This window comes from Myotis daubentonii, chromosome 1, assembly GCF_963259705.1.
Source record: "Myotis daubentonii chromosome 1, mMyoDau2.1, whole genome shotgun sequence".
NCBI lineage: Eukaryota > Metazoa > Chordata > Mammalia > Chiroptera > Vespertilionidae > Myotis > Myotis daubentonii.
This window is the reverse complement of record NC_081840.1, coordinates 41783740-41807840: the sequence shown is the minus strand read 5'-3', so window position 1 is coordinate 41807840 and position 24101 is coordinate 41783740. Positions and strand designations below refer to the sequence as shown.

At 44.6% G+C, this 24101-nt stretch overlaps 1 protein-coding gene across 5 annotated transcripts in view; it reads left to right on the top strand.

The window, feature by feature from the left end:
• The first annotated feature begins 283 nt into the window (after positions 1-283).
• KIF23 (kinesin family member 23) overlaps positions 284-24101 on the top strand; it is a 48436-nt gene continuing 24618 nt past the window's right edge. For all 5 annotated transcript variants that reach the window (XM_059696947.1, XM_059696932.1, XM_059696955.1 and 2 more), the window contains exons 1-3: positions 284-440; positions 5097-5166; positions 7625-7753. In XM_059696947.1, the coding sequence (XP_059552930.1) occupies positions 427-440; positions 5097-5166; positions 7625-7753 (213 nt within the window). In that variant the 5' untranslated portion in view covers positions 284-426. The remainder of the gene's footprint in view (positions 441-5096; positions 5167-7624; positions 7754-24101) is intronic.

The following is a 24101-nucleotide window of genomic DNA, read 5'->3' as shown; positions in this document are numbered from 1 at the left end:
GGATGTGCTCCGCCTTCGGACGTCTCGTGCTGTAGGAAAACAGACCTTCAGTTTCCTTATCGGACTTGGAGGGAGTTGTATTTCATATCTAAAGTCCCGGCTCCAGCGCTGCCGCGTAGACGCCCAGACTCCCCGCACGCTTTCCGCGTCAGTCTCCCAGGAGACCAGCGCCACTTCCGGCAGAGCAGGCGCGTCCTCGGAAGCCCCGCCCCTTCTCAGTGGGCGGCGCTGATTGGCCCGTTTGAAATGTGCCGGGCGCAAGCTCACCTGGGCTCGCCGTCGCGCCGCCCGGCTCCACTGAGCGCAGCGCTTCGGCCCCCGCGTCCGGGTTTCCGCGGCGCTCCTCTGCGACTCGCCGTCCCCGCCAGGCTTCCCCGTCCAGCCCGGCGTCCGCGTGCGCGTCTGGGCAGCGCGGAGCTTGCTGCCATGATGAAGCCAGCGTGAGTACGGGGCCGGGAGCCGGCCGCGGGGATGGGGCGGGCGTCTCCTCACGCCGCGGACCCTACATGCTCCATGGAGTCGGGCGCGGCGCGGAGACCCGGCCGGGGAGGTCGGCCCCAAGTCGGGGGAGTGGGGAGGCTTGTGCCATGCCGCCGGTTCCCGGTAGCTGGGCGGCCGGCACCTGGCTCTGGGCCGCCCCCGCCAGGCCTTTCTGAAGTCGCCCCTTTCCCTCCTGGCCGCCCGCGCTCTCAGGCGGCATTTTGCCGAGTTAGTGCGGGTCGTGTCGTGGGTGGGGTCGAGTGTTGAGCGCCGTGTGGGGGCCGGTTCGGGGGTCCCAGGCCCTGGCTTCGTGAGCGCTGCGGGCGTTCCCCCTGCCGGCGCCGGGGCCTGGGGCCGAGCCCAGCCCGGGTGGAGACGGGTGGCTTCACCGGGTCCTCCGGCCGCAGACGGACCCGCCCACATTCCTCGCCGCGTCGGGGACTTGCTCCGCGCAGCGCAGTTCCCGGACCGCTGCTGGGCAAACAGAATTGTGCAAGGAAGAGGGTCGGTGTTACCATGATTACCGTCATCTGCAAAAGGCAGCTTGGTTTTCTTAAGAGGCAAAGGTCAAAATCCTTTATCTTTTTTTAAAAACGTGCAATGTTAAGTAAACCTATCACAATTATCTTGCACTTAAAACACTAATTTGCTTCTTTTCATTTGGGAAAATGTTGAGAAAATAGTTTCATAATCTGTAGCCCAAGCCAATCATTTCACGTGATTTTAGTGGTAAGTGTTCAGCCTGTAGATAAATTGGAGTGGGGGGTGGGGGCGGCAGGCATCCTAGAGAAATAGTGAAATAAATCAGAATAGCTTTTTCTGTTGTCCCTACTGATAAAATTTCAACTGGGTAAATTTTAAAAATCTTATGGACTTTTACTCAACAGTTCGTGAATTGGGGCGTGGGGGGGGGGGGGGTTCCTCATTTAACAGCTAGAAAGACCTGAGGAACTACATACAAAATGGGAGACTTGTTTTGTATTTATTTTTCAAGTTTTATTTTATTGTTTAAAGTATTACAAATAGTAGTAGATATGTCTCCTTTTTTTCCCCATTGACCTTACCCCGGCCTCTGGTACATGCCCTCACCACCACCACCCCACCCCCAGTGTCTTGCGTCCATTCGTTATGCTTATGTGCATGCATACAAGAGACTTTTCTAGGCTGAAAGGAGCAGGAAGAAGCAAAGAGCCAGGCACCTTCCTTTGAGGGACCACAGGGATCTGTGAAGGTGTTTACCTCATTGATGCTGACTGAGAAATTCCATACTGACTGGCTGAGATTGTATTTCTGGGAGAGACTAAACTGCTATTAGGTATTAAGTCTTGGTTTGGTGACGTGGGCTTAGCACAGGTGGCTCCATTTGAGGCCTGTTGTGTGCATTACATTATTTAAGAGCAAGAAATTGCAGTTTGGGGACCACATTTTGTTTGGGGGACACAGGATGATAGGTTTTAAGAATTCAGTGACCTTGAAAGTATAGACATAGGGAGAAACCAAGATGGCGGCATAGGTAAACACCGGAAATTGCTGCCTCGCACAACCACTTCAAAAATACAACTAAAAGACAAAACAGACATCATCCAGAACCACAGGAAGGCTGCCTGAGTGGAAATTCTACAACTAGAAGGAAAGAGAAAAGCACACAGACTCAGGAGGTGCAGAAGTAAAGTGCAGAGGTACGGAGGCTCGCGCGTGCAGAAAGGGGCTGGCAACGGAAGACGCCGGTGTCTTTTGCAATTGCAATCGGGCCCTGACTCCAGTTCCAGGCGAGTCTCTGAGGACCCAGACTCATATGGGGAGAAACTGGGCTGTCTGGCAGCGGGCGGAACTTGAGTGCGGCTTTCTCTCAGAGGTGCTTGCAGCAATTACCGGGACACTGAGACCCGGACCTCTTAGGGCAGGACTGAGGAGCAGCCATAGCTGTTTGCTCCGTCCCACCCAAGCTGTGCACAGAGACTTTTGCATATGAATGGGCTGGCCCTTTGAGATCTAAAATTGCCTAACAAACTGCAGCTGGGTCAGAAAGACCCAGAACACCCAAAAGAAGGCCCAAGGCCCCACAGCAGCTTGCATTGCTTCACAGCTGGGCCCCATCTGGGCACCTCCAAATCCCAAACAAAGAAGAGGAATCTACAGATCTCTCCTTAGCTCCTGCTGGGTAGCCTCAGGCAGAGGCTAAATTAGCACCTCCTTAGTGATCCAAGAGCCTGTGTACCCAGTGGTCAGATTGGGACCATCCAGATTACAACTCCTCAGATCCATAAGGGACACACTCAGGGGGCAGACTCAGGGAGCACCAAAGCCCCACTGAAGCAAGTCTTGCCCCATAAGGGTGTCTTCAGCACAGAAGTTCTCCCACTGTAGACACAGCTGATTCTCACGGACAATTGGCCTGGAGGTCAATTCCTCCCAGTGATACCTACAACAATCAAGGCTTAACTACAACAAGACTGGGCACACAGCTCACAAAGGGGTGCACCAAGAGTATCCACCCAGGTAATTGGGGAGGGCTGAGCCACTGGGCCCTATAGGACACCTAGCACAAAAAGCCACTCTATCAACACAGGGAAGCATAAAATATGCAGAGACAAAGAAACAGATCACAAATGACAGAAATGGAGGAAAGCAAACTACTGGATATAGAGTTCAAAACCATGGTTATAAGGTTTTTCAAAAATTTTCTAGAAACTGCCGATAAATTTAGTGAGACCCTCGAGGATATGAAAAAGGACCAACTAGAAATTAAGCATACACTGACTGAAATAAAGAATAATATACAGAGATCCAACAGCAGACAAGAGGATCCCAAGAATCAAGTCAAAGATTTGAAATATGAAAAAGTGAAAAACACCCAACCGGAAAAGCAAAAAGAAAAAAGAATCCAAAAATATCAAGATAGTGTAAGGAGCCTCTGGGACAACTTCAAGCATCCCAACATCCGAATTATAGGGGTGCCAGAAGAAGAGAGAGAGCAAAATATTGAAAACCTATTTGAAGAAATACTGACAGAAAACTTCCCCTACCTGGTGAAAGAAATAGACTTACAAGTCCAGGAAGCACAGAGAATTCCAAACAAAAGGAATCCAAAGAGGACCACACCAAGACACATCATAATTAAAATGCCAAGGGCAAAAGACAAAGAGAAAATCTTAAAAGCAGCAAGAGAGAAACAGTCAGTTACCTACAAGGGAGTACCCATACAACTGTCTGCTGATTTCTCAACAGAAACTATGCAGGCCAGAAGGGAGTGGCAAGAAATATTCAAAGTGATGAATAGCAAGAACCTACAACCAAGATTACTTTACCCAGCAAAGCTATCATTCAGAATTGAAAGTCAAATAAAGAGCTTCACTGATAAGAAAAAGCTAAAGGAGTTCATCACCACCAAACCAGTATTATATGAAATGCTGAAAGGTATCCTTTAAGAAGAGGAAGAAGAAGAAAAAGGTAAAGATACAAATTATGAACAACAAATACACATCTATCAACAAGTGAATCTGAAAATCAAGTGAATAATCTGATGAACAGAATGAATTGGTGATTATAATAGAATCAGGGGCATAGAAAGGGAGTGGACTGGCTATTCTTGGGGGGGAAAGGGGTGTGGGGGATGCAGGAAGAGACTGGACAAAAATGCACTTATGGATGAGGACAGTGGATGGGGAGTGAGGGAGGAGGGTGGTGTGGGAACTGGGTGGAGGGTAGTTATGGGGGGGAAAAAGAGGAACAAATGTAATCTGAACAATAAAGATTTAATTAATAAAAAAATTATGAACAAATACATATCTATCAACAAGTGAATCTAAAAATCAAGTGAATAAAAAATCTGATGAACAGAGTAAACTGGTGAATATAATAGAACCAGGGGCATAGAAAGGGAGTGGACTGACAATTCTCGGGGGGGGGGGGGGGAGTAGGGGTGTGGAGGGTGTGGGAAGAGACTGGACAAAAATCGTACACCTACGGATGAGGACAGTGAGGGGGTAAGGGCAGAGGGTGGGGTGGGAACTGGGTGGAAGGGAGCTATGGGGGGGGGGGGGGAAGAGGCACAACTGTAATAATTTGAACAATAAAGATTTATTTTAAAAAGTAAAAAAAAAAAAGTATAGACATAAACCTTGATGAAAGAATGGATTCCTCCACCTGTTTTTATAATTTATTGAAGTTAACCACTTGTCAGTCTACCTTGGGCAATGGCTGTTGGTGCAGCAAGTGTGCTTATGCACACACATAAATGTGTTTTGAGGTAAGTGTGGTCATTTATCATTAGAATTTTCAAACTTGTAGTGCCTCTGTAAAATTGTCACTCAAGAAAATATCCCAGCTATTTTAACTATGAAGTAGGTACATTTAGTACCAAAAATGTCTCCTAAACCAAATTTTAATTATATTTGGATTATGCATGCCACAAACACTACTAATGCAATTTATTCTTTTTTTTTTTTAATGCAATTTATTCTTGTGTTGGTTATTTAGGGTGTAGTGTTTTGGAACTGCTCAGGAATAATTTATAAACCTTGGAAGTTTTTCTCTGTATGAATTATAAGTGAGGTTTTTGAATGTTAGTGCTGAACTGAAATGTTTTGTGTGTGTTTTTTTTAATCTCTGACCAGGAGGACTAAAACACCCAGGAAACCTGCAGGGAAGAAAGGATCCCAAACGAGTCTTAAAGACCCAGTTGGGGTGAGGTCTTCCTGTGAATTTGTGTGTGTTCTTTCTTCATTCCTTTTATGTCTTATGTGTATGCTTGGAATGGATGGAGATGTGGAAGTGGAGTCAAAAGAACATTTAGTTAAAAGAACTGTACTAAATTGCTTAAGGCTGGTTCCAGCTTTCTAATTTTGTTTCTACATATGATTCATTAGTTCAGAAAAATGAAATTTTTAGTTGTCAACTACATGCTATAGTTGACTATAACTAATTATAATTTGAAGAGTTAGGTAATGAAAAATATTCAACTGTCCCAGAGAATTCTTCATACTCTGTAAGATGGGAGAAAACTTTCTGCTTGGACGAGCATCCTCTCCCATCTTCTGGACCAGTGGTCAGCAAACCGCGGCTCGCGAGCCACATGTGGCTCTTTGGCCCCTTGCGTGTGGTTTTTCCACAAAATACCACGTGTGGGCGCGCACATACAGTGCGATTGAAACTTCGAGGCCCATGCGCAGAAGTCGGTTTTCAGAAAGGAGATAGACGAAACAAATATATAAGACGAGTGTGGATGGGAGAGTTGGAAGGGGTCGACCTCAGTGAACTACCTCAATCAGATTGAGGACGTTTTTAGCAAAGGCCAGCTTAGGAGTACCCTAATTAAGTTAATAACAATGTACCTACCTATATAGTTTAAGTTTAAAAAATTTGGCTCTCAAAAGAAATTTCAATCGTTGTACTGTTGATATTTGGCTCTGTTGACTAATGAGTTTGCCGACCACTGTTCTGGACTGTAACACACCAATTGATGGCACGCTTCATGAGGAAAGCCCCAAACTCCATACTTTATGGGACCAAGTTTAAGACTGATATAGAACAGTTTAATTCAGTCTAATGACTATTCATAATTGCATGTACTTCACTAGTTTCAGGCTTTCAAAAGCAGGTGATAACACTGGACGGTGTGGGTCAGTGGTTGGAGCGTCAGCCCATGTACCAAAGAGTCGTGGCTTTGATTCCTGTCACAGGCTCATACCTTGGTTGCAGGTGATGATCCCTGGTCCTGGTCAGGATGCAGTTGATATCTCTCACACTGATGTATCTCTCTCTCTCCCTCTCCCTCCCTTCTCCCTCCCTCTTTAGTTTCTAGAACAGTGATGGCGAACCTATGACACGCGTGTCAGAGGTGACACGCAAACTCATTTTTTTGGTTGATTTTTCTTTGTTAAATGGCATTTAAATATATAAAATAAATATCAAAAATATAAATCTTTGTTTTACTATGGTTGCAAATATCAAAAAATTTCTATATGTGACACGGCACCAGAGTTAAGTTAGGGTTTTTCAAAATGCTGACACGCCGAGCTCAAAAGGTTCACCATCACTGTTGTAGAACATCAATAGAAACAATATCCTTGGGTGAGGATTAACAGCAACAACAAAAGGCAGGGGGCAAACATAGGACTGTTGATTTGCTCTGGAATATTTTATTTTCATTTTTAAATATTTTTAATTGATTTTAGAAAGAGGAAGGGGGAGGGAGAGAGAGATAGAAACATCAATGATGAGAGAGAATCATGGATTGGCTGCCTCCTGTACACCCCCTGCTGGGGATCAAGCCTGCAACCTGGGCATGTACCCTGACAGAATCAAACTGTGACCTCCTGGTTCATAGGTTGATGCTCAACCACTGAGCCACCCTAGCCGGGCTGCTCTGGAATATTTTAAATCTCCCCTTCACTGGTACTGGAATGTGTCTCTTGGTCTGAGGGAACCACATACTCTGCACATAGAGCTAAACAGTTTTTCCTCAACACTGTCATTGATTAAGAAAACCACATTTCAGATCTTGCATCTACTTATGTATACATTAAGTGTTAAGCTGGCAAGTTTTAATTGACATTCAATTCCAAAGAATTTGAACAGATTTTCAAATAATGCTCATTGTGTGATATGTTATTGATTTTTAGAGTTTTAAATTAGTAGTATAACTTTATTAAATTTGTGCCAATACAATAGTGAAAAGAAGCTTTGGGTTTGATGCTTTTGTTACCAAAATGTTTTAGATTTATGTGCATTTAAAATCTCTCATATCACCTGGCCAGTGTTTCTCAGTGGTTGAGCATCGACCCGTGAACCAGGAGGTCATAGTTCGATTCCCATTCAGTACACATGTCTGGTCGATCCCCATTTGGGATGTGCAGGAGGCAGTGATGACTCTCTTTCATCACTGATGTTTTTATCTCTTTCTCCCTCTCCCTTCCTCTCTGAAATCAGAAAAAATATACTTTAAAAATAAGTAATAAAATCTCTTATATCTAATATCTGTATTTAACAGTCTTGGGTAGCAGTTTTCATAGCTCTAAGTTTATTATATTGATTTCTTAATTTAAGATACCAAATATTTGTTGAATGGATGAATAGGAAGCTTAAATGAAAAATCAGGTAAAAAGTCAACTTTTGTTCTTCAAACACTTCCTTGTATTTTCAGGTATATTGTAGGGTGCGCCCACTGAGCTTTCCTGATCAAGAGTGCTGCATAGAAGTGATCAATAACACAACCGTTCAGCTTCATACTCCTGAGGGGTACAGACTCAACCGAAATGGAGACTATAAGGAGGTACTTCCTATTGAAACCAAGCTGTTTTTACTTGATATGTTCTTTCCTAAATGGCTTTATTTTTTTTAATTTAACAAAATTCATGTTGTGTTTTTTAATTTTTTTTAAAATATATTTTATTGATTTTTTACAGAGAGGAAGGGAGAGAGATAGAGAGTTAGAAACATCGATGAGAGAGAAACATCAATCAGCTGCCTCCTGCACATCTCCTACTGGGGATGTGCCTGCAACCCAGGTAGGTACATGCCCTTGACCGGAATCGAACCTGGGACCTTTCAGTCCGCAGGCCGACGCTCTATCCACTGAGCCAAACCGGTTTCAGCTGTTTTTTAATTTTTTTTGAAAGACTTACCTACTTCACTGTAACCACCATACCTAAAGTTTTTAATTCCTGAGATATTCAGGCACACCTTTGGTACACTGGAGTTAGAGAATTGCTTTCTAGAAGATAATTTAATGTATGGGATATTTATTGCTTCTTAGAGGATATGTTAGGGATAGTTTAATGTGGAATGATATATGATCATGCTAGGAACAGACACAAAATTTCATATGTGGAGATTGAAATAACATTTAGTAGGCATTGTACACTTGTACCTACCTCTTATGAAGTGTTTTTAGTAAAATGTGCAAAATGAGTTCAATTCAGTTTAACAAACACATTGTGCTAAGCTTGGAGGGTGGAAGGAGTTTTTAAAAATAAGTGAGACACAGTCCTTGCCTTTTTGGAGTTTATAGCTTGGTTAAGGGCACAGATGGTAAACAAGTAACACTCAAACAGATAAAAGGTGTGCTAAAAGAGATGACTGTGAGAATGCACAAGAAAGGATCAATTCAGGCTGGTTTATACTTTCAAGTTGCCATTCACTCTTTTTTTTTTTTTTATTGCTTAAAGTATTACAAAGGGTATTACATATGTGTCCATTTTATCCCCCCGCCCTAGACAGTCCCCTAGCCTCCCCTATTCCCCAGTGTCTTATGTCCATTGGTTATGCTTATATGCATGCATACAAGTCCTTTAGTTGATCTCTTACCCCCCTACCTCCTGCCCCCCAACCCTCCCCGGCCTTCCCGCTGCAGTTTGACAATCTGTTTGAGGCAGCTCTGCCTCTGTATCTATTATTGTTCAAAAGTTTATAATGGTCTCTATTGTCCATGAATGAGTGAGATCATGTGGTATTTTTCCTTTATTGACTGGCTTATTTCACTTAGCATAATGCTCTCCAGTTCCATCCATGACGTTGCAAATGGTACGAGTTCCTTCCTTTTTACAGCAGCATAGTATTCCATCGTGTAGATGTACCACAGTTTTCTAATCCATTCATCTACTAATGGGCACTTAGGCTGTTTCCAGATCTTAGCTATGGTGAATTGTGCTGCTATGAACATAGGGGTGCATATATCCTTTCTGATTGGTGTTTCCGGTTTCTTGGGATATATTCCTAGAAGTGGGATCACAGGGTCAAATGGGAGTTCCATTTTCAGTTTTTTAAGGAAACTCCATACTGTCTTCCATAGTGGCTGCACCAGTCTGCATTCCCACCAGCAGTGCACAAGTGTTCCTTTTTCTCCACATCCTCTCCAGCACTTGTCGTTTGTTGATTTGTTGATGATAGCCAGTCTGACAGGTGTGAGATGGTACCTCATTGTTGTTTTGATTTGCATCTCTCGGATGATTAGTGACTTTGAGCATGTTTTCATATGTCTCTTGGCTTTCTGAATGTCCTCTTTTGAAAGGTGTCTATTTAGGTCCTTTGCCCATTTTTTGATTGGATTGTTTATCTTCCTTTTGTTAAGTTGTATGAGTTCCCTATAAATTTTGGAGATTAGGCCCTTATCAGATATGACATTGGCTTGCCATTCACTCTTTTGTGCACATTACTCCAGTGAAATTGTTCATCAAAAGCCCATCAGTGACACACCTCTTTGTCCTCATTATAATCTATTTCTCAGGAGTGCCCTCTTTCCTGAAACTCTCCTGTTCCCCCTGCAACTTTCCATGTTCTGTATCTCTTGGCCACTCTTTGCGGGCTCCTCCTCTTCAAACCTCTAAATACCAGGTTGGACTAAACTCGGGGCTCTCTTCTCTATGTGTACTTTTCTATGACTGTAAATGTTGATTATATAGTAACTAGAGGCCCAGTGCATGAAAATTCATGCACTGGAAGGGGTGTCCCTCAGCCCAGCCTGCCCCCACTCACAATCCGGTAGCCCTCAGGGGCAGGAGGCGACCCAGCAATCAGGGGAAGGCAACACCCCATCACACCTCTGCTGCTGCCACTGCCAGCAGCGCAAGCCTTGGCCGGCCCTGGGCAGCTGGGCAGCTGCCATCTGAAGCTTGCCTGTGCCTCGGGCCGGCCCTGGGCAGCTGTGGGAGGCTGAGGGGACTGGGGAACTCTGGAGGCAGGTGCATGGGCGGGCCTAGCCTTGCCATGCACCTGCCGCCCCAGTGGGACTGAGTGGACTGGGCACCATCATCTTGTGGCAGTGGGCACTGCCATCTTGGCGGGGGGGTGGGGGGGGGCAGTCAGTTAGCATATTCCCTCTTTATTAGATAGGATAATTCTGAAATTTTTATCTCCAACCTAAATCTTTTCTCTGGCTCTAAACTTGAACATCCACTGCTTGGATGTCACACAGGCATCTCAAATTTAAGATGTCCAACTCTTTATATTTTTCCCTCCCTCTAAATCACTTTCTCCCTTATCTTCTCAATAAATGGTGCCACCATTATCTGTCTGTTTGCTCAAACCAGAAAGCTTGTTCCTACTTTCTCTGATTCCCCCTCATATCCTATTTATCAGTAAGTCCTACCACTTCTCCAGTGTATATCTTGAACTCATCTTTTCTATTTCCACTGCCACCACCCTCGTGTGAGCCCTGTTATTAATCATGGAGATCAGTGCTTCTCAAACTCTGGTGAAGGAGCAGCTTTTTGAAATTAATTGTGACTGATACATTTATGGAGTTTTGCCACTTGAAACTAACCATGTCAGGGAGCAGAGAACCTGTTTATCTGTTTAGTAAGATAATCACATTAATCACATCCTGTTGGAGCCATGCCAAATGGCTACAAAAGTTTCTAAACATTTCCTCTCAATTTCTGCAGTTATCTCCTAGACTGGAAACAAACATTTCTCAGAGAGGCACTGGTTTGCTGACCTTACCCTGAGTAACATTGACAAGACTGTGCTAAAGCCCAACTGGACTGCCTGCTTCTACTCCAAATCTTCTCTAATCCATTTTCCACAGAGCAGCCAGATGATCTTTTAAAGCATGTCAGACCTCACCATTTTTATGTTTCAAACCTTCTAAGAAAGCTTTTAAATAGGCAAAATCCTACTTAATCTGCTCCTGTCTATATGGCCACCTCATCTCTTAGTACTCCTCCAATCCTGGATTCCTTAGATAAACCAGAATTCTGCCTGGACTTTTCCTTTGCTCTTATCATGGAAGGCTCCTCATCTTGTTTCAACTTAAATATCACCTCCTCAGAGAGTTTATCCAGACTACCTCAGAAGTAACACTGCTCCCCCTTGTCACCTGATCTTGCAGTCACTTTGATAGCATTTACCACAATCTGTAGGTTTATCTACTTGTTTATTGTCTCTTTCCCCTGGTGTAAGGTAAGCATCAAGGGCTGTTGCATCTTCTCTGTCTTGTTTGCCAAACAATAAATATGGATTAATCATGAATGAATGGTCCAGGGAGGCTTCATGGAGGAGTAGATCTTTGAGGATATAAAATAGTTGAAAACGAACTTACTGAATTTTACTTATTAGAGTTAATTTCAAGTGTGTGTAATTAGTACTAAAGGTTTGGTGGAGATTAAAGGTTCTGTCTTGTGACACAGAAGGCAACATTGAATAATGGAAAGAGTGCTTTGATGCTAATTAGCTCTGTGGATTTAGAGCAAGTTCCTCCTTTGGGTCTCATTTTTCTTCACTGGGAAAGGAGGGATTTGTTCATGAGGACTTGGAGTCATCTGGGAGGTCATCTGACTACCCTGCCAGCACCATCCTGTATGTATCCTTTCCATTCTAAGATTGTTTGTTCTTTTTATGAATTCTAGAGCTGTTTCACAGGAGTGGAAGGAAAGCTTCCACAAAGGTGAGAGTTGCCCGGGCTGAAGTAGGTGTGTGATCTTTAACAAGTTATAAAATGAGTATAATAATTAATAGTACTTACATCAGAGGTTGTAAGAATGAAATGATTCATTACCATGCTAAGGTAGTGCTTGGGACATGGTCAGCACTAAGTGTCAGCTGCTGCTGCTGCTGCTGCTGTTGTTATATTTGAGTACTAATCTATATGTCTCCTTTTGGGGGACAAAATTGCTAATTTTAAAAACAAGGGTCATGCCCTGCCAATGTGGCTCAGTAAATTGAGTGTTGATGTGTGAACCAAGAGGACACTGGTTAGATTCCTGGTCAGGGCACATGCCGGGTTGCAGGTGTGATTCCCAGTAGGAGGCATGTAGGAGGCAGCCAGTTGGTGATGTTTCTCTCTCATCGATGCTTCTATCTCTCTATCCCTCTTTGTTCCCTTCTCTCTAAAATCTATAAAAACATTTTCTTAAAAAACATAAGGGTCATGAGATTGGTATCTGAGCAGGTTTAGTTTAAGGTAAAGGTAGTAAAACAGAAAAATGGGGAGCCATTTGCCAAAGGCTGTAATCCATAATAAATTGTAATAAATACTCATGCACCAAATAACTCAGCACTGACATTTCATGAAGCAAAAACTGCAAGAAATTAAGGAAACCTGCAGAAACAATTGCAATATCTACAATCCAATAAAACTAAAAAATAATAAAAATAGAAATAGAACTCTAGCCCCTGAACAATTAGGACATTTTAATTTACATAATTTATACCCCAATCTCCAATGCAATTTTTTTATTTTTTTATGCTGAATTTACCCCCAGACCATAAGTTTTTGTCTCTTCAGTTTCTTCTGGGATATCTTTTTCTTTTTTTAATTTTATTTTATTGTTTAAGGTATTACAAATAGTAGTACATATGTCTCCTTTTTTTTCTCATTGACCTCCCCCGGCCTCCCCTACTCCCCAGTGTCTTGCGTCTGTTGGTTGTGCTTATATGCATGCACACAAGTCCTTTGGTTGATCTCTTATTCCCCCCAACCCTCCCCTACCTTCCCGCTGTAGTTTGACAGTCTGTTCGATGCTTCTTTGCCTCTATTTTTGTTCAACAGTTTATAATCTACACTAATAAAAGAGAAAAATGGTAATTGGCGTACGACGATACCCTTTTCATTGGCTAATCAGGGCTATATGCAAATTAGCTGCCAACTATGATTGGCAATTAACTGCCAACTAAGATTGGCAGTTAACTGCCAACTAAGATTGGCAGTTAACTGCCAACAAGATGGCGGTTAATTTGCATATGTAGGCACAATGCAGGGAGGCGAAAGGGAAAGCAGGAAGAAGCCCCCTGCCACTGACAGTGATCAGAAACCCAGGGGGGAGCTAAGAGCTGGGGGCCGCCTTTGCCCTGCCCCCCAGCCATGATCGGAGGAGAATCAGGTGCCTTTTCCGCCCTGGCTAGTGATAGCAGGAAGTAGGGGTGGAGCCAGCGATGGGAGCTGGCCACGGTCGAAGCTGGCAGTCCCGGGAGCTAGGGGTCCCTTGCCTGGGCCTACAGCGGAGCCCACGATCGCGGGGCCGCTGCAGCTGCAGGTCCCCGCTGCCCGAGCCGGACGCCTCAGCCAGAGGCGTTAGGCCTAGGCAGGGGCGGAGCCTGCAACCGCGGGGAGCTGGGGGTCCCCTGCCCAGGCCTGACACCTCTGCCGGAGGCCTCAGGCCTGGTCAAGGGGCCGATCCGGTGATTGGTGATTGGAGGGTGATGAGGGTCAACTCCTCTGGCCGAGGCATCAGGCCTGGGCGGGGGGATGAGCCGGGGATTGGGGGGATATGATGGTACCCTTGCCCAGGCCTTAAGCCTGGGTCAGAGGCGTCAGGCTTGGGCGGGGGGTGGAGCAAGCGATCAGAGGGAGATGGGGGGTCCCCTGTCCAAGCCTGACACCTCTGGCGGAGGCGTCAGGCCTGGGCAAGGGGCCGATCAGGTGATCAGAGGGTGATGGGGGTCTACGCCTCTGGCTGAGGCATCAGGCCTGGGCAAGGGGCAGAGCCAGCAATCGGAGGGGTCTGGGGGTCCCCTGCCCAGGCCTGATGCCTGGGCCAGAGGCATCAGGCCTGGGCTGGGGGCAGAACCAGTGATGTGGGGAAATGAGGGTCCCCTGCCCAGGCCTGACGCCTCTGTCAGAGGCTCAGGCCTGGGCAAGGGGCCAATCCTGCGATTGGAGGGTGATAGGGGTCAACGCCTGAGGGCTCCCAGTATGTGAGAGGGGGCAGACTGGGCTGAGGGACACTCCCCCCTCCACACACACACCCAGTGCACGAATTTCGTGCACCGGGCCCCTAGTGTTTTTTATATTCTACAAATGAGTGAGATCATGTGGTATTTACTTTTCTCTGACTGGCTTATTTCACTTAGCATGCTTTCCAGTTCCATCCATGCTGTTGCAAATGGTAAGAATTCCTTTCTTTTTTACAGCAGCGTGGTACTCCATTCCATAGATGTACCACAGTTTTCTAATCCATTCATCTGCTGATGGGCATTTAGGCTGTTTCTAAATCTTAGCTATTGTAAATTGTGCTGCTGTGAACATAGGGGTGCATATATCCTTTCTGATTGGTGTTTCTGTTTTCTTGGGATATATTCCTAGAAGTGGTATTCCTGGGTCAAATGGTATTTCCATTTTAAATTTTTTGAGGAAACACCATACTGTTTTCCACAGTGGCTGCACCAGTTTGCATTCCCACCAGCAGTGCATGAGTGTTCCCTTTTCTCCGCATCCTCTCCACACTTGTCATTTGTTGATTTGTTGATGATAGCCATTCTGACAGGTGTGAGATGGTACCTCGTTGTTGTTTTGATTTGCATCTCTCAGATGATTAGTGACTTTGAGCATGTTTTCATATGTCCCTTGGCTTTCTGAATGTACTCTTTCAAAAAGTGTCTATTTAGGTCCTTTGCCCATTTTTTGATTGGATTGTTTATTTTCCTTTTGTTAAGTTGTATGAGTTCCCTATAAATGTTGGAGATTAAACCCTACCAGAGATAACATTGGCAAATATGTTCTCCCAGGAAGTGGGCTTTCTTGTTGTTTTTGCTGATGCTTTCTTTTGCTGTGCAGAAGCTTTTTATTTTGATGTAGTCCCATTTGTTTATTTTCTCTTTAGTTTCCATTGCCTTAGGAGCTGTATCAGTAAAGATATTGCTATGACAAATGTCTGCTATTTTGCTGCCTATGGCTTCTAAGATTTTTATGGTTTCCCATCTTAGGTTTAAGTCCTTTATCCATTTTGAGTTTATTTTTGTGAATAGTATAAGTTGGTGGTCTAGTTTCATTTTTTTGCAAGTATCTGCCCAGTTTTCCCAATACCATTTATTGAAGAGACTGTCTTGTTTCCATTGTATGCTCTTGACTCCTTTGTCAAATATTAATTGAGCATACTGGCGTGTGTCGATTTCTGGGTTCTCCTTTCTGTTCTACTGATCTGTATGTCTGTTCTTTGTGCCAGTACCAGGCAGTTTTGAGAACAGTGGCTTTGTAGTATAGCTAGATATTTGGTATTGTGATCCCTCCAACATTGTTCTTCTTTCTCAAGATTGTTGCAGCTGTTCGGGGTCTTTTTTTTATTCCAGATGAATTTTTAGAGAATTTGTTCTAGGTCTTTGAAGTATGCCGTTGGTATTTTAATGGGGATTGCGTTGAATTTATAGATTGCTTTGGGTAGTATGGACATTTTAATGATGTTGATTGTATCAATTCATGAACATGGTATATTCTTTCATTTGTTCATGTTTTCCTCTATCTGTTTTTTTTAGCGTCCTGAAATTTTCTGAGTACAGGTCCTTTGTCTCCTTGGTTAAGTTTATTCCTAGGTATCTTAATTTTTTTGTTGCAATGGTAAATGGGATTGCTTTTTTAATTTCTCTTTGTGTGAGTTCAGTATTGGTGTATAGAAAAGCCATAGACTTCTGGGTGTTAATTTTGTATCCTGCTACATTGCCAAATTCATTTATTAAGTCTAGTAGCTTTTTGATGGAGTCTTTAGGGTTTTCTATGTACAATATCATGTCACCTGCGAATAAGGACAGTTTTACTTCTTTTCCAATTTGGATGCCTTTTATTTCTTCTTGTCTGATCACAATGGCTAGTACTTTCAATACTTTGTTGAAGAGGAGTGGGCATCCCTGTCTTGTTCCTGTTCTTGAGGGAAATAGTTTTAATTTTTGCCCATTGAGTATGATGTTGGCTGTGGGTTTGTCATATATGGCTTTTATTATGTTGAGGTATGATCCTTCTATTCCCAGCTTGCTGAGAGTTTTTATTAAGAAAGGGTGTTGGATTTTGTCAAATGCTTTTTCTGCATCAATGGATATGATTATATGGTTTTTATCTCTCAGTTTGTTTATGTGGTATATCACATTTATTGATTTGTGGATATTGTACCATCCTTGCATTCCCGGAATAAATCCCACTTGGTCATGGTGTATGATCTTTCTAATGTAATGGTGGATTCGATTTGCTAGAATTTTGTTGAGGATTTTGGCACCTATGTTTATGAGGTATATTGGGCTGTAATTCTCTTTCTTTGTATTGTCTTTATCTGGTTTTGGGATTAGAATAATGCTGGCTTCGTAGAAAGAACTTAGAAGTGTTCCTTCCTCTTGAATTTTTTGGAATAGTCTGAGGAAGATAGGTTTTATTTCTTTGAATGTTTGATAAAACTCCCTTGTGAAGCTGTCTGGTCCGGGGCTTTTGTTTGTTGGAAGTTTTTTTGATTATTGCTTCAATTTCCTCCATAATTATTGGCCTATTCAGATTTTTTTATTCCTCTGGTTGAGTTTTGGAATGTTCTATTTTTCTAGGAATACTAGTATGTGCATTTCCTCCAGGTTATCTAGTTTGTTGGAGTAGAGTTGCCCATAGTATTTTTTAACAATTATTTGTATTTCTGTGGGGTCTGTTGTTATTTCGCCTCTATCATTTCTGATTTTGTTTATTTGGGTCCTCTCTCTTTTCTTCTTAGTGAGCCTGGCTAGAGGTTCATCAATCTTGTTTATCCTTTCAAAGAACCAGCTCTTGGTTTCATTGATCTTTTGTATTGGTTTTTTTTGGTCTCTATGTCATTTACTTCTGCTCTGATCTTTATTATTTCCTTCCTTCTGCTCACTCTGGTCTTTTTTTGTTGTTCTCTAATTTTTCAAGTTGCAGAGTTAGATGGTTTAGTACCAGTTTTTCTTGTTTTTTGAGGTAGGCCTGTAATGCTATGAACTTCCCTCTCAGGATTGCTTTCACTGTGTCCCAAAGATTTTGGATTTTTGTGTTTTCATTATCGTTTTTATTTCTTCTTTGATCTCTTTGGTAACACACTCATTGTTTAATAGTATGCTAGTCAGCCTTCAAGTGTTTCAATTTTTGTGATTGTTTATTCTGTAGTTGATTTCTAATTTTATGCCTTTGTGATCTGAGAAGATGTTTGATATGATTTCAATCCTCTTGAATTTGGAGAGACTTTGCCTGTGTCCCAATACATGGTCTATCTTTGAAAATGTCCCATGTGCGCTTGAGAAGAATGTATATTCTGTAGTTTGGGGGTGGAATGTTCTAAAGATGTCGATTGGGTCCATCTGATCTACAGTAGGTCCTCGGGTTACGTTGGAGATTCATTCCTACGGCATGATGTAACATGATTTTCGCCATAAGTCCGAATCCACCTACATAAGCACCTTCGTCACTCGCATGGAGCACATACACAGCAGTAATGAAGTGAAACAGTAAAAAAAAATTAAAAGAAAGATAACAATTCCTGACCTTTACTTGTGGTAAATAAATAATAAAAAACATAAAACATATGTACATACATCAAACTTTTTTTAAATATATAAATACTGTAAATGGGAGATGGTGATGTAACCACAAAATGATGTATGTTGAGTCCGACGTAACCCGAGGACTGCCTGTAGTGAGTCATTTAGGATTGATGTTTCTTTGCTAATTTTTTATCTAGAGCAGCAGTTCTCAACCTGGGGGTCGAATGACCCTGTCACAGGGGTCGCCTAAGACCATTGGAAAACACACATAAAATTACATATTGTTTTTGTGGTTAATCACTATGCTTTAATTATGTTCAATTTGTAACAATTAAATTGGGGGTGACCACAACATGAGGGACTGTATTAAAGGGTCACAGCATTAGGAAGGTTGAGAACCACTGGTCTAGAGGATTTATCCAGTGATGTTAATGGGGTATTAAAGTCTCCTACTATGATTGTGTTGCCGTCAATCTCTCCCCTGATATCTTCCAGAAGTTTTTTTTATGTATTTGGGTGCTCCTGCATTGGATGCATAAATGTTTACCAGAGTTATATCCTCTTGTTGTATCGATCCCTTTAGAATTATGAAGTGGGCCTTTCTTGTCTCTTGTTATAGTCTTCACTTTGAGGTCTATTTTGTAAGATATAAGTATTGCTACCCCAGCTTTTTTTTTCATTTCCATTTGCCTGATAGATATTTTTCTGTCCCTTCACTTTCAGTCTGTGTGAGTCCCTTGTTCTGAGGTGGGTCTCCTATAGACAGCATATATATGGGTCATGTTTTCTTATCCATTCAGTCACTCGATTTCTTTTGATTGGAGCATTCAATCCATTTATGTTTAATGTTATTATTGACTAGAGGCCCGATGCACAAAAATTTGTGCACTCGGGGGGGAGGGGGGTCCCTCAGCCCGGCCTGTGCCCTCTCGCAGTCTGGGACCCCTCGGGAGATAACGACCTGCTGGCTTAGGCCTGCTCCCGGGTGGCAGAGGGCAGGCCCAATCCCTAGGTGCAGCCCCTGGTCGGGCTCAGAGCAGGGCCGATTGGGGTGTTGGGGCGCCGCCCCCTGTCACGCACAGAGCAGGGCCCATCAGGGGGGTTGGGGCTCCTTACCCTGTCACGCACGGAGCAGGGTCGATCAGGGGGTTGGGGAGCTCCCCCCTGTCACGCACAGAGCAGGGCCCATCAGGGGGTTGAGGAGCTCCCCCCGTCACTCAGAGAGTAGGGCCGATAGGGGAGTTGGGGTGCCGCCCCCTGTCACACACAGAGCAGGGCGGATCAGGGGGTTGGGACGCCGCCACTGTCACACTCAGGGCAGGGCCGATGGGGAGATTATGGCTCTACCCCATCACACACAGAGCAGGTCCCGTTGGGGGGGGGGGGTTGTGGCACTGCCCTCTATCACCCACAGAGTAGGGCCAATCGGGGTTGGGGCACCGCCACTCTCACACTCAGGGCAGGGCTGATGGGGAGGTTATGGCTCTACCCTGTCACACACAGAGCAGGGCCGATCAGGGGGGTGGGGTGCCGCACCCTGTCACACACAGAGCCGCAGGGCGATCAGAGGTTGGGGAGCTCCCCCGTATCAGGCACAGAGCAGGGCGGATAGGGAGGTTGTGGCCCCACCCCCTGTCACACACAGAGCCGCAGGGCAATCAGGGGGTTTGGGCGCTGCCCCCTGTCACGCTGATCCCGGTGCCGGGAGGCCTCTCGGCTCCGCTGATCCCGGTACTGGGAGGCATATACCCTTTTCCTATATAGGGTAGAGGCCTGGTGCATGGGTGGGGCTGGCTGGTTTGCCCTGAAGGGTGTCCTGGATCAGGGTGGGGGTCCCCACTGGGGTGCCTGGCCAGCCTGGGTGAGGGGATGATGGCTGTTTGCAGCTGGTCACACACCCTTCATGGTGGGGGTCCCCACTGGGGTGCCTGGCCAGTCTGGGTGAGGGGCTGAGGGCTGTTTGCAGCTGGTCACACACCCTTCAGGGTGGGGGTCCCCACTGGGGTGCCTGGCCAGTCTGGATGAGGGGCTGAGTGCTGTTTTCAGGCTGGCGGGTGATGGAAGCTCCCAACCGCTCCTTTTTTTTCTTTTTTAATTCTGGGCCAGCTTTAGCTCTGAGGCTCCAGCTCTTAGGCCTCCGCTGCTGAAAGTAGGTATCTAGTTTGTTTCGGTTTGAAACAATGTATAACTCCAGCTCTGACTCCAGCTCTCAGATCCCAGCTCACTGAAAGCTGGTTTCTGGGTTTTTTTTTAGCTTCTATATTTGTTAAAATGTTTCAAACTGCAGGCTCAGAGGCTTGCAAGGCAGGCGGGGAACTTTGGTTTCCTCCGTCACTGAAGCAAGCAAGCCTCATGTTAGTTTCAAGCTGCCTGGCTGCCGGCCGCCATCTTGGCTGACAGTTAATTTGCATATCTCCCTGATTAGCCAATGGGAAGGGTAGCGGTCATACGCCAATTACCATGTTTCTCTTTTATTAGATAGGATAGGTACTTGTTTGTAGCCATTTTTGTACTTTATGCCTTTGTTCCTTTCTATTTCTTCTTTTTACAGAAATGCATTCCCTTTAGCATTTCTTGCATTGCTGGTTTGGTAGTGATAAACTCCCTTAGCCTTTTTTTTTTTGTCTTCGAAGCTCCTGCTTTCCCCTTCAGTTTTGATTGATAGTCTTGCTGGATAGAGTATTCTAACTCACTAATTTGGTCCTCTGCTTCTTCTAGTCTACTGTTGAAACCTTCCATGATGTTTTTGATTATAGCTATATCACCTTTGATTTCTTCCTGATTTTTGCATAGGTTGTTGATTTTTCTCGTCCATTCGGTGTATGAACTCTACAACCATTATGCTTAATTCTTTTTCTGTCATGTTGCATGCCTCTGTTTCACTTACTTCTTTTCTTGGCAATGCCTCTTTTTCTTTCCTCTGGGGGTTGTTTTGTTGTCTCCCCATTCTAACTGTCACCAGAAGGTTCAAATGCTGAGTTGCGGAGGCCTGGGCCATGTGCAGTGGGAACTTCATGCCACCCGGGTGTCATTGAAGAGCTCCGACACCAAGACGTGTAACTGCCATGGGTTGGTGGGAGCCATGCTCACCCAGGATCAGAGTCACCAGTGCTCAGTGCGGCCTCGTGCGTGCACCTAGAATCAGGGCCCCCGCCTGCGCCACGCTGAAAAAAGAGACCCCACTGGCATGTGCCTAAAATCAGAGTCCCCTAGCACATGCCAAGAGTCAGAGTCCCCCTGTGCCCGCGTCGAGAATCAAGTATCAGAGTCTCTGTTGCTTGGTGCGGCCTCGCGCCGAGAATCGGCCTCTGTATGCGCATGCGCCAAGAATTGGAGTCACTGGCTCTTAGTTGTGCAAGCACTGGGAATCAGGGATCCCAGGCGTGTGCGATGAGAAACAGAGTCAAGTCACTAGTGCTCAGTGCTTCCTCTCACGCAGAGAATCGGGGTCCCTGGTCTGCTTGGGGGACCGGGTTGCACAGCCATCCTGTGTTAGCAGGAGATCCACTCTTGTGCTCTGGGAGACAGACTGCCGGGAGCCAGTCCATCCTTGCTGTTTCAAGGGACCTGGCATATATGGCATACGGTTCTTAATATGTTTGCTCACCTTCTTGGCGCTGTGTTGTAACCAAGGTCACCTCTCCGAGAAAGGTTGAATCCCTAGGTAGTGATTTTCCCCTGAAGTTAGGGAGGGAATAAAACCCCTCAACTAAGTGCCAGGCGGGTAATTAATCACTTTAACTATGAACAATCATGCTTAAGCTACATAATCTTTACTCCCTGGAATGGAGATAAGAAACGCCCTAACCTCTGGAATAGAGATTGATAGGATTGGAATCAACTAGTATAAATACAGATGCAACAAGACAACAACAGACAGAATTCAGAACACAGAACCTACACAGAACGTTCTCTAGAGACAGAAGAACTTCGCTGGAGAGAACATGGCAAAAGATCCTGGACTGAACCTGACTACAGAAATATGGCAAGAGAACCTGACTAGAACCTGGTGACCGAACCTGGCTGGAGATCCTGGACAGAACCTGGCTGGAGAACCTAGTGAGGGAACATGGCCACAGAACCTCGCTGGAGATCCAAAGCAGAACCACTCTGGAGATCCAGACCAGAACTTGGCTGGAGATCCGGGCTAGAGATCCTGGCTAGGCTGCTGATCAACTGAACGCTGTCTCCGTGTCATTCCTTCTTCGCCGACTCCGTCCACACCTTTAGGGACCCCTGGACCTGCTGGGGTTGGACCCCGGCAACAGACTTCCTTGTGCGCTTGCCCAGAATCAAAGTCAGGTGGCACTGCCACCCTTTGTGGGCATGGGTTCTGGTCACATGATTGCGTGCTGCGCGAAGCAGATTCCCTGTGTGGGCAGAAGGCTTGCTTGCGCGGGGCGGGTCTAGCAGTTCCTATGGCACTGCAGCAAGCCTGCAGGGAGGGGGATGGGCTCACAGAAATCTGCAGCCAGGATGTCTGGATTCTTGGTGTCTGTGGGTCTGCAGCTGTGGTTGCAGGTCTTTGTTCCTAGTGGCTGTAGCGTCCCGGTTTGCATCTGAGACCAGAATCTAGGATCCTAGTCCCAAGCAGTTCTGTTTCTCAAGATGGTTTGGTCTCTGTGCCTGCGCTGGCCGCCCCCGGAGTGTCCACGGTGGTAGCGGGGTTTCACCATCTAAGACTGCCCAGTTTGGCAGCCCCTTGGAAGACCTGCAGCATCTAACTGTCCCTAGCTCGCTCACACACACACCACACGTCCACACACTCCTCTATCGCTCCCTCACTCTCTCACTCACTCTCCCTCCCCACCTTGCTGGTCACCATCTTTTCTCTCCAGAGAATTGGGATATCTTTTTCTTCTGTGCAACCTTCTCCTCTGGTTTAGGAACAATCTCCTCTTTTTCATTAAGGATCATCTCAATGTGGCAGGGAGAGCTCATGTGGGTTAATCCGCCCATGAGCTCTTAAGTTCTGCGCCCCATCTTGGGAGCTTTGTTCACCTAGATGTGCTCATTGACCAGAGAATCTAAATCTAAATTCTTAAGTTCAGCATTGCTCTCTGCATTTTTAAGATGTGCAGCAAAAATTCAGCACTCTTTGGGCCACTAACCCTGTATCCAGTCCCACTGTTTCTCCTGGGCACACCTACCAACACCACCATTGTAACGACAGAATGGCACACTACTTCTGTAAAGTGACATCCTTCAGATACTTGGTGGCTTTTCGAATATGCATACCCTTAATGGCCTGCACAGTTTCACAGGTATTCTTAAAGTGAACATGAAGATTTGAGCCTCTTGATTTGTGGGGTTTTCTGGGTCAAGTGAAAAGCAAACTATTTTCAGAGGTCACCTCCAGCCACTTTGGGGATCCAATCTAATTTTCCAAGTATAAGTTTGGTAATATTTTTGGCAATATGGTTATACTTTATAATAATTAATTTTTGAAAGAGATTTGATAATTGAATCAAAGATCACAATTAATTTAAAATTTATTTTATATAAAAACTCATTGCCGAAACCGGTTTGGCTCAGTGGATAGAGCGTCGGCTTGCGGACTGAAAGGTCCCAGGTTCGATTCCGGTTAAGGGCATGTACCTGGGTTGCCGGCACATCCCCAGTGGGGGATGTGCAGGAGGCAGCTGATCGATGTCTCTCTCATCGATGTTTCTAGCTCTCTATCTCTCTCCCTTCCTCTCTGTAAAAAATCAATAAAATATATTTAAAAAAAAAATAAATAAAATAAAAACTCATGGGTTTTTATATACAGTTTATATTTACAGTTCACTGCTGGCTTTTTTTAAAAAAACAGCACATCAAAATACTTAGCTCTATGCTGTTATGCCATTTAAAATTACACCTTTATGAGAAAAAATAGAAAGTGGTAAAATGAGGTAATAAATACGTGAGGATTTTTGTATAGTGACTGAATCATTATAATACCTTTTGATCTTCTTGGTCATTTAATTAAAACAAAGTCAGCCTTAGTCTGTGAAGCATTAGTGGGTTTAAGGTTTTTCTACATTCTCTTCAGTAGTTATAAATGTAAATATTTAACATTTATAATTGGTATACTTAGGTAGGTCATGACTTTTTTTAAAAAAATTGTTGATTTTTAGAAAGAGAGGAAGGGAGAGAAAGAGAGAGAGAAACATTGATTGGCTGCCTCCTGTGTGCCTTCTACCAGGGATCTAGCCCAAAACCCGGGCATGTGCCCTGACCGGGAATTGAACTGGTAACCTTTCGATGCATGGGATGATGCCCAATCAATAAAGCCTCACCAGCCAGGGCAGGATTTCTTTTCAGGGTTCCAGGTTTAAAAACCATTTGTACTTTTTCTTTGTGCATCTAGATCTTAGATGTTCATAAAGAAACATCTGAATGCGTTTAAATATGTATATCTAACCTAGAGATAGTGGAATTCATTTATGTACTTTTATTTT